The sequence below is a fragment of the Musa acuminata genome, chromosome BXJ2-9, assembly GCF_036884655.1.
Source record: "Musa acuminata AAA Group cultivar baxijiao chromosome BXJ2-9, Cavendish_Baxijiao_AAA, whole genome shotgun sequence".
Lineage (NCBI taxonomy): Eukaryota > Viridiplantae > Streptophyta > Magnoliopsida > Zingiberales > Musaceae > Musa > Musa acuminata.
The window spans coordinates 9,035,412-9,044,805 of NC_088346.1; the positions used below are offsets into that span (position 1 = coordinate 9,035,412).

At 36.0% G+C, this 9,394-nt stretch overlaps 1 protein-coding gene across 3 annotated transcripts; it reads right to left on the reverse strand.

The window, feature by feature from the left end:
* Positions 1 to 557: 557 nt before the first annotated feature.
* LOC103997857 (serine/threonine-protein kinase BLUS1) lies at positions 558 to 9,112 on the reverse strand. 3 transcript variants are annotated; one of them, XM_009419184.3, is made up of 20 exons: positions 8,812 to 9,112; positions 8,518 to 8,699; positions 7,288 to 7,542; positions 6,155 to 6,279; positions 6,027 to 6,071; positions 5,876 to 5,957; positions 5,589 to 5,657; positions 5,338 to 5,508; positions 5,194 to 5,259; positions 4,691 to 4,759; positions 4,492 to 4,614; positions 4,353 to 4,414; positions 3,967 to 4,197; positions 3,163 to 3,269; positions 2,940 to 3,031; positions 2,818 to 2,859; positions 1,573 to 1,692; positions 1,365 to 1,493; positions 1,042 to 1,100; positions 558 to 963 (listed from the first exon to the last, which is right to left on the reverse strand). In XM_009419184.3, exons 2-20 carry the CDS (start codon positions 8,674 to 8,676, stop codon positions 882 to 884), a joined length of 2,088 nt encoding a protein of 695 aa, XP_009417459.2. In that variant the 5' UTR covers positions 8,677 to 8,699; positions 8,812 to 9,112; the 3' UTR covers positions 558 to 881. The 3 variants fall into 3 exon arrangements, with proteins under 3 accessions (XP_009417459.2, XP_018686847.2, XP_064981536.1); XM_018831302.2 differs by having other exon boundaries at positions 3,154 to 3,269; XM_065125464.1 differs by lacking the exon at positions 4,353 to 4,414 and having other exon boundaries at positions 3,154 to 3,269; positions 4,492 to 4,607.
* Positions 9,113 to 9,394: the final 282 nt, after the last annotated feature.

Genomic DNA, 9,394 nt, shown 5'->3' on the forward strand with positions numbered 1-9,394 from the left:
ACTGCTTGATTAAAACCTTGTCAGCGTGTGCCAGCGTGATTGTTTGCTTGAGATTTTCATTTTTTTTCTTCTCTTTTTACTCCAATGGAAACTTAGAGATTTAGATTTATTGATTTATGAACAAAAAATATTTTTAATTCCAAAGTCTTCAATTAAATCGATTTTGTATGGATTTGAAAAAAAAATATATAAATAGTTAAAGTTCATGAAGGGGTAAAAGAAAGCTACTTGTGCTTATTTTAGTTATCATTTTCTATGCTCGAACGCAATATTTGTGTATCGATGCCATTTCTAATCCATGCTGCATCATCCTTCACTGTGGAAACCATTATCGAAAGAGGCCTTTGATGAATTCATATTCCATTTTGTAATTCAACGATAAAAAATGTCATTCTTTATCTTCATTTATTCGATTCTTTTACGTTAAAAAAAACGTCACTACAGATTGCGACCTCTTTAAATTTCTCCGTTACCCCAGCGTTGCGGATTTCATCGGCGATGCCTATTCGTTAGGTTGATTCCTTTATCCCACACATCATGACACAGCGTTTGTAGCATGAATCCTCGAAAATATAATGCATTTCTACCACGCTTTATGGCGCAACCATCATAGATGCTCTGTGGAAGGTTAGTTATACTTCCACGATGTTACTATAAATGTTAATTAACCTTAGGAGTTGTGTAGAGCGATTAAACATACAAAACTGTCTCACCTCCACGATCTGTTTAGTGTGGAAATGGCATTACAATATATGCACGTCTATCCCTCCTTTTCTGCCGAAGCAGCAGCAGCAGCGATGGAGGAGGACGTGGTGGTTTACCTGTTCTGTTCTTACACCTGAACAAATGCTTTGCTGTTAGTTCGTCACCAGCTACAGAAATCAATTGTGGGGAGGATGCGATGCACTGGACTGAGTATTTCTAAATCTAAGCCTTTTTACTTCGTCCTGCGTGCAGATTAGCCTGCGGTGCCAAGCACAAGCGTCAGATGCGACAAGCTTAGAAGCGTGTTATGAAGCCAGGGAATGCGGGTTATTATACCTCCACTGCAACTCACAAAGCTCCTGTATCAGCTCCTTCTCCTTTGTTGCTGCTTCCATCTGCAGAACCAGTGACGATCAAAATTATATACATCAGAGTGACATGTATGCTTCTTAAAATTAAATGCGTCTTCATCTCTCCAACCTTTAAACTTGCCAGTTATAGAAGTGTCCTACCACATAAATAAAGCACACTCGATGATGTTAAGACTTAACATATAAGCTATTAATTAGCACACATAAAAATAACACACAGGCTTAGTAGTAAAAAGATCAAAAAGTATGATGCATCTGTTTCACAATAGAAAACCATTATTAGCATACCAAAGACTTCTCCGTAACTATAGTCGATGATGTCAACATGGAGACTCCCTCGGTTGAACGACTGCCTGGATTGGATGTCGATGATAAGTCGCCAGGGCTTAGTTGCTTCATCAGGCTAAGGATGTTATCCTGCAAAAGGAAAAGGGAAGAAGATATTAAGGATCTATAAACATCAGATTAGGAGAGAAAGTAGATGCCAACTTCGTACCCTTTGAAGTATATTTGCCTGCAAAATGGAATGCAGATGCTGATACACGGAATAACCAAGAAGATTTGATGCGGCTTCAACTGATGATTGTATGCTCGGTGAAGGAAGTTGAGAAAACACCTATGCACTCAACAAATTTGCAAAGTCATCCGATGAAAAGAAAGCAAATATCAGGAGTTTCATGCTCCTTGAAACATACATTGGCATTGCTGAGATGTAGCAACCTTGTTGATCTCGATCATAGCTAAATTACGTGCTTCAAAATTAAAACCAGGGTCTAAAGTCATGTAGCACACCCAGCACAATGCTCGGCATACACCAAACCGGTCGGGCACCAACACACCATGATAGAAAATGAATTTTTTGAATAAAAAAAATAACATATTACGAGCTGGTACCAGTAAAGAAAAAACAGAAATGTACCAAAAGCATGGCTTGATGTTCGATCTCGATATTGTGGAAATTAAACATCTTACTTAGATTTGGCCCGCCTTAGATGGACCCCTATGAAATTTGATGGTTTTGACTAGTTCGATCCAATAGCAATCCAAACAAATCAGGAACTTGAAAGTATCCCTTCAAGACAAATATTTTCGGAGGCGACTCCTGCTATTCCTTCTCTAGGAATTTCATGATGCTACAGTATGAACAGTCTAAAAAATCTTTACTTGCTGGAAAAAAAAAATCTCTGGTCTTCCTTCCTTTTCCTCTTCAGTAAGTCTACGAAAAGTGATTTATGAAATATTTGCAAAATAAGAGTGACATCAACCATTACTGAAAATCCTGTGCTGATAGAAAACTTTCAGTTCTCTACTCTGAAGATTGTCATGACACTTTAAAGTAGCATATATCATTCTCTTATCTTCTTTTTCCTCTTCATGAATTAGGCTGGGAATAAACATAGACATTCAAATTGTCTGTATTCTATCGACATCAATTACAACACCACATTTTTATAAAATATTCAAATTTCAAATGAAAAAAAAGCTTGGCATCAATAAATAGTGGGCATAAAGAACTAGCTCATATTTCCAATTATCAAATTGATCAACTCCAGCAATAAGCACCACTTATGAGGTTTTGATATAGTTTTATTACCTATTCCATAAGATATTCTATTAGGGCCCAAACATTTTGGTTCTAATCATAGTCAACAATTATCCATTGTGAGAAGATGGAATGACTAATCCATTTCATATGATATTGCATGCTTTTTCTATGTAAATGAAAATGTAATCCACTAACCTGCATACTATGACTCTTCTGAAGGCAAATAGGTGTAAGAGCCTGTTGTCGTCATAAACCATATCAGAATTAATTATTTAAAACCAAAATAAATAAAGTTCAGACAACTTTTATTAGCTTATCTTATCCAAATCAATTTTATCAGACAACACTTTAAAACGGCCTTTCCGCTGAACAAGTGGATGCTTTGATTTGTCATCAACATCATCAGCACCTGATATAGCAAGAATATCTGAATCAGAGCAAAGTATCGGGATATTACTCCTACAAATGCAACTTGTTAGCTAAGTTACAAAATAAAGAGTATTAAAAAACATTAAAAATACTAAAAATTACATTGCTTGCCTGCTGATTTAGATGGTTTATGCACCACGTCAATAGGTGTGTCAACTACCGTCTGAAACTCTCCATTGCAATTTCCGATATTTAAGAGCTGATTTTGTTTCTTCAGACTATAAAGTACTTGATATTAGTTAGGTCAAAAACTTAGTTAAAGTAAATGAAGACCATAGCTCAATGCATAGAAGATTTTCCTGTGATTCATTTATACGTTTCAGGTAAATCCACAAGAGACCTATTAAGTATTGACCTGGAAAAGGGATTCATTTCAAGCACTAAATGAAGGAATAATAGGATTTATATTAGCAAACATTATTCTAACAAGAAACACCCATAAATACTTCTAGGAGGACTGATATGTAGTTCAGAAAAGAAAAACAAGAAAGAGAATTGCTGCTTCTAATATCACTTCACCTTTTTTTTCCTCCATCCATCAACAGTTTCATCAATTTGTCATATATTTTGTTTTTCACATATGCAGCTTCTCAGTCTCTAGTTTGGACTAAATCCTATGAGATATTCCACTTCTGATACCTCTAATAAAGAAAAAGTTTGTATGTGATGCAAATGTCATTAATGCTAACCATCATCCTAGTAGAAATTGTAAACTTCACACAACAATAAATAAATTAAACTATAATTGACAATAAAAAAGTTGGGTTGAGGGGGAAAATTCTTTTGCATATATAAGACATGACATCAATACAAACAATAATGAGGGAATAAAACCAATGTAAATGCAAATAAACAAACAATAACAGAACTATTGCACATATTCTTATGCTATATTCTGTAGGGGACATATCAAACCTCTCTCCTTTTGATAAGGGGATAAGTTCTGCTGAACACAGATTTACAGAATGCCTCCGTTCATGAAAAGATTGAGAAAACAAATTATCTTTACGCTTTTCATCAAAATCTGATCTGCAACTTTCACTAGAACTGTTTCCCTCGTGGTTAAAGTGCAAGTTTTTCTGGAGAACATTTCCATCACTAGAACCAGCAGTCTTAAATTCATTGTTTAATCCATCAGACTTGCTTCTGAGAGAGAAAAAAGAAGAAAGTAATGAATTTGATAGTAACAGAGTTCAAAACTAGTTGTAAGTATGATTACCTTAAAAAAAATAATGTAAGATTAAACCACCAAAACTTAGTAGAAGTTAAGGGTGGCTGCTATAAGGTTTTTCATATATTACCTTTGATTGCATCCAGGTTGATCAGTTGACAAAAGAGTTGATTCGTGTGACATTACTTTTTTCTGATGATTTGGAATGCTGTTAAAAAATGAAGATCCAATGAACCTAATAGCACCATATTAAATAGATAAAGAATTACCGCATCATCATCTCCATCCTTTGATGAGAAACAAGGTGTGGCTTCTGATATTCTTTCTTGCAATTCATCAATCTCAAGCATGTGGCGTTCATTTGAGTCCCTAATCTCCTCATTTTCTGGAATCTGACAAGAACACTTGTAGTTCACAAAAACAGTGTGCAATTAATTCATAAAAAGGAACAGAGGGACTCATGCTTACCAATGAAGCCTGAGCCTTCAAATCCTCAACATCAAAGTTCCATGCACTAATTCCTCTTTTATACTCGCTCTATAAACAAAACAGAGACCTTTGTAAGAATCAAAGACTACTAATAAGTGAAAAACATATGTAACAACGTGAATCATAACCCAAACTCTTTACCATGAAAGCTTAATGCATTTCATATAATAACAAGTACTTAATAGCTAATCCAATCTATTCACCATAAAAAAATTACTTTCTAGTAGCATAATGCTTTAAAAATCTAGATAAAATAATTACTTGGAGCAGAAGGTAAAATAACTATCTTATCAAAAGAACGTATTAGCTTCATCATAGTGGCATTTATATTTTAATTGTTTGGAGCAGAGGGAAAGAGAAATAGATATATAATACATAATTAAGTCAGAGAACCTAAGCTCAAAGCATTTCCTTCATCCTGAATCACTTAAAGAGAAAAATGCTTTCAATTAACTCAGGTTAAGACGTGAAAAAACTCAAACCTGTGATAATTCTTCCTTCTCACTATCAAGCATTTTCTTCTGTGCAAGCAAATCTTCTTCCTTTGCCTATATTTAATGCAAAATCTTTATGAAAAACTTTAATGCCAAATTAACTATAGGTAAACTAGTATCACAATTCACTACCTTCAGGGCTTGATGGCGATCACCTAAAGTAGGCAACCCATCCAAAATCTTTCGTACTATGTAGTCTTGAGACCTAGCTTGCTTAAAGAATGGTTGTTTCAACAGTTTATGTGCAGAAGGTCTTTTTGAAGGATCTTTCACCAAGCACATTGCAATCATGTCCCTAAAAGACTAGCAGCAAAAGTGGAGTTCAAGAATTTTGGATGTTCATCCACATAAGAAGAATGCAATCAAGCATAATAGAATGATACCCTCGAGAACTTTCTGTCTCTTTCATAGTCAAGGCCTGGAGGAGCATTTTGCAAAGTCATTAGCAAGACCTGCCAAGTGACTTGATTTAATAACTGCCTCATAAATAAAAATGAAACTTACTAATATGATAACTTCCAATTGCTCTTGGCTATCCGTATAAGGGATAACTAAAATGAAAAGAAAACTTAACAGAATAGTCCAGAGTTCCCATGCTGACGCTTAGAATTGAAAATATTAAAAATACAATAGACAAATGATGCGCATCCCAAATTGATAGAAGTCATACCTTAATCGGAGGATATTTCGAGAAAGGAGCATGACCATGAGCGAGTTCCAAAGCAGTAATCCCAAAAGACCATATGTCAGCCCTGCCATTAATTTGTAATAAGTGCTATGCAATAATTAATAATGACTTAACAATGAGAAAGTAGACCAACTTGAAATCATAACCATGCAGTTGTTCCATCACCTCAGGTGCCATCCTATATAAAGAATAACACAACTTTCAATCAGAGGATATTAGATGATAATCGTACAAAAAGTTCTAATTAGAATAGCATTGCACCAGCAAGGTGTTCCCACAAATGTATTCCTTGATCTTTGCCTATCACCCGAATCGAAAAGGCAAGCTGAAACACCAAAATCTCCAAGCTTGACACTACCTCTTGCATCAACTAGAATATTTCCAGCCTAAAAATGGCACAAAACTGGCATATCAATGTTTCATGAGAAGATAATTGAAATATGCACACCAATACCTATGATAAAAACCTATAAAAAAATTTCTTGAGGTATACATCACTAAAATTTACTATAGCACAAGAATCAACATCTTACACAAGTTTTAAGAAAACACATTCCAGGCTTGCCAAGGTTAGTCAAAATCCAATTTGTCCAAGGTTAAGATTGACTTGGTTATATGATAGAATAGGTTCTAAAGCTACATAAGCTTTGATAATGAAACAATCTCGCACCAAGGCTAGTTGTGTGCTTTATCAGCATAGAGCAGTTCATTATCTAGTAGCAAAAACATACAAAGAGAGCTATTGCAACATGTCAATTTGTTAAACCTAATCTGGAGCCCATTTTGGTGAGTATGTCATGAAAAACCCATAAATTTTTATGGCACCAACTAACACAAAATGATTTCTATCATCCAAAGATATAATTTAATTTGCATGTCTCACAAAATCATGTGAATAAGGTGTGTGACATCTTTGCATTCCCTTGATAATATAATCAAGCTAATGTGACATCTTATTCTGAAGTTACAGCTTAGAACAACGTACTGAACATGATTTTTGATATATAGTTATTAGAAGATATTGTATTATCAAATGTTTCTATTATTACTTAATAACAAATAAATATGCATAACATGATCTGATACATGTTTCTATGATTCGATTAACAAAAGTCACAAAATTTATATTGTCCTATATATGCAATAAAATAAGTTAAATTTAATTTCCTTAGAGAAAAAATTGATAAATAAACCCATAGTGAAAAAGCACATTTTATTCATTATATTAACTTCTTATTTTAACCTTGGTAACTATCTTTTACTACTAGATAACATGACCTGTCATTATACAATTGGCAGTCAAAATAAAAACATATAGGGAAATAATTATAAGGACAAACAGGTGAAAAGAAAGTCCATGAAGTCCATGTAAAGATGAATCAACTCAGTCATACCTTTACATCACGATGAATGTGTCCATGATTATGAAGATATTCCAATCCTTTCAGTACTTCACGTAATACTGTTGCGATCATAGGTTCCTCAAAGCCATTGGGAAAGACAGACTTCATTATATGAAGACAAGATCCTCCCTCCATGTAAGGCATGACAACCCATAAGGTGTGATCATTCACAAAGGAGCAATGTGCCTTGAGAACATTAGGATGGTCTATCAAGATCATAGTTTGTGCCTCACGATAGATGTTGCTCTGAAAGGATCATATAGAAATAGCTTAATTACAATTTAGTGCCAGAAAAGACAACAAATGTACTAACATTATTGATAAATTATTTATAAGATTTGTCAGACAACATGACAATATGCAAAGTAATCTAAATCTTTGAAGGTTGTTGATGATTAGCAAATAAATTTGGAGGCTGTTAATGGTTAGCAAATAAAGTAGACAAAGTTATGACACATGTCCTGAATATACCCTATGAATTAGGATTATACATAAACAATGACAGAGAACCGATAGAAACATGTTTTGTTTTAGTTGTAATGTTGTATTATCCACCACATGCAAATAAAATGATTAACAATAAGTAGCAGATGCTAAACTTTTTGGTCACATCTATCACCGTCAGAGAAAAAATGATTACTGCAGGAAGTTGTCAGAAAATTGTTAAAGAGAAGGATGACAGGACATGATTGAATTCATTATGGTACAAGGAACTGAAATTTAGAAACTTTAATAAATGTCGATGACAAATGATGATTCTAGAATTAAAAATCAACATATAAATACATGATATACAACATTAAACTACTTGTTCTACCAGAGGATCATCTCCTAACAGTTCGCATTCTTTTATCATGGGCTGAACACGATTATAAGGTACATATAAATATTCAAATCTGCATATCATTCCAAGGTAAAACTTAGTCAAATCAAATTAACAGCATAATGTACGAGCAAAGTTGAATCGGCCATAAGCAAAATTTCAGATATATTTCAGCAAGAATTGTCATTTGATTTGATCATCGGTATACCACGAAGGAACGAATCTATTCATTTGACGAATAGCCAACCGAATATTCATGAAATTAAGTCAATAATGAAATTGTTTGTTGAATTTAAATCGGGGACCAATTCTCAATGAACCGATCGATTTCTCTCCTCGAATCAAAAGACAGTAAGAGTAAAGAACCGAGATGATTGTCAATACTAGATCAAACGCACCAGATCGCTGTTGTTCCTCTCAAAATCGACGATCTTGATGGCGACGACCTCGTCGAGGGGAGCGCATAGCGCCCGGTAGACCGACGCGCTGACCCCCTGCCCCACCACCTCGAACAGCTGGTAATCCTCGGCGCGGATCGGGTACTTCTTCCTCTCCATCGCTCTCTTCCCAGCGGTGACCCCTGCCACATCAAACCCCAGAAATCGATCCATGTTGGGATCAAACAAACACCGAAGAACACGAGAGGATCGAAGGCGCGAAAGGGATCGAGAGAGATGGGAAAGGATACAGACGATAATGGACGCCGGTTCGGTCGGACTGGAACGGAGGATTAGGGATCCGGAATCCCGGATTGGAAGGGAAAGAGAGGGGCGGAGGGGAAGAGTTTTTATCAACGAGGGCTTCTCTTCAGCTTTCTCGTGATCGAGAGAGCGACGGCGAGATTTGAGCTCTCTCCTCGTGCTTATATATGTAGAGAGAGAGAGAGAGGCGGGCAAGTTTGTATGGAGAAAGCGCGCCACGGGGACGAACACAGCTCTTCGGACGGACTGAATCACCCCTGCAAATTTGAGGCGACATCACCCCGTAATTACTGGGCAGTCCGCGAAACCCTTATCTGTACGCAAGCAGCAGAGGTGAATGCTGGTGCCAACTGGAGCCAATCGCCAGAAGTCGGACACGCGCCATCCCTCGAGGTACGAATCAAGATAAGACGATCGGCGTGGATTGATGGCACTAAGATTGTCGTTATCTATCTCGTATATCTCTTATTTGACAGAGAGACTTTGCTGACGTTTACCTGCTCCACCTACCGGAGTTGTTGGAGAGGGTCAATGAAGCCTCCATGGGTCCCACAAGTCGCGACATTGTGTCGAT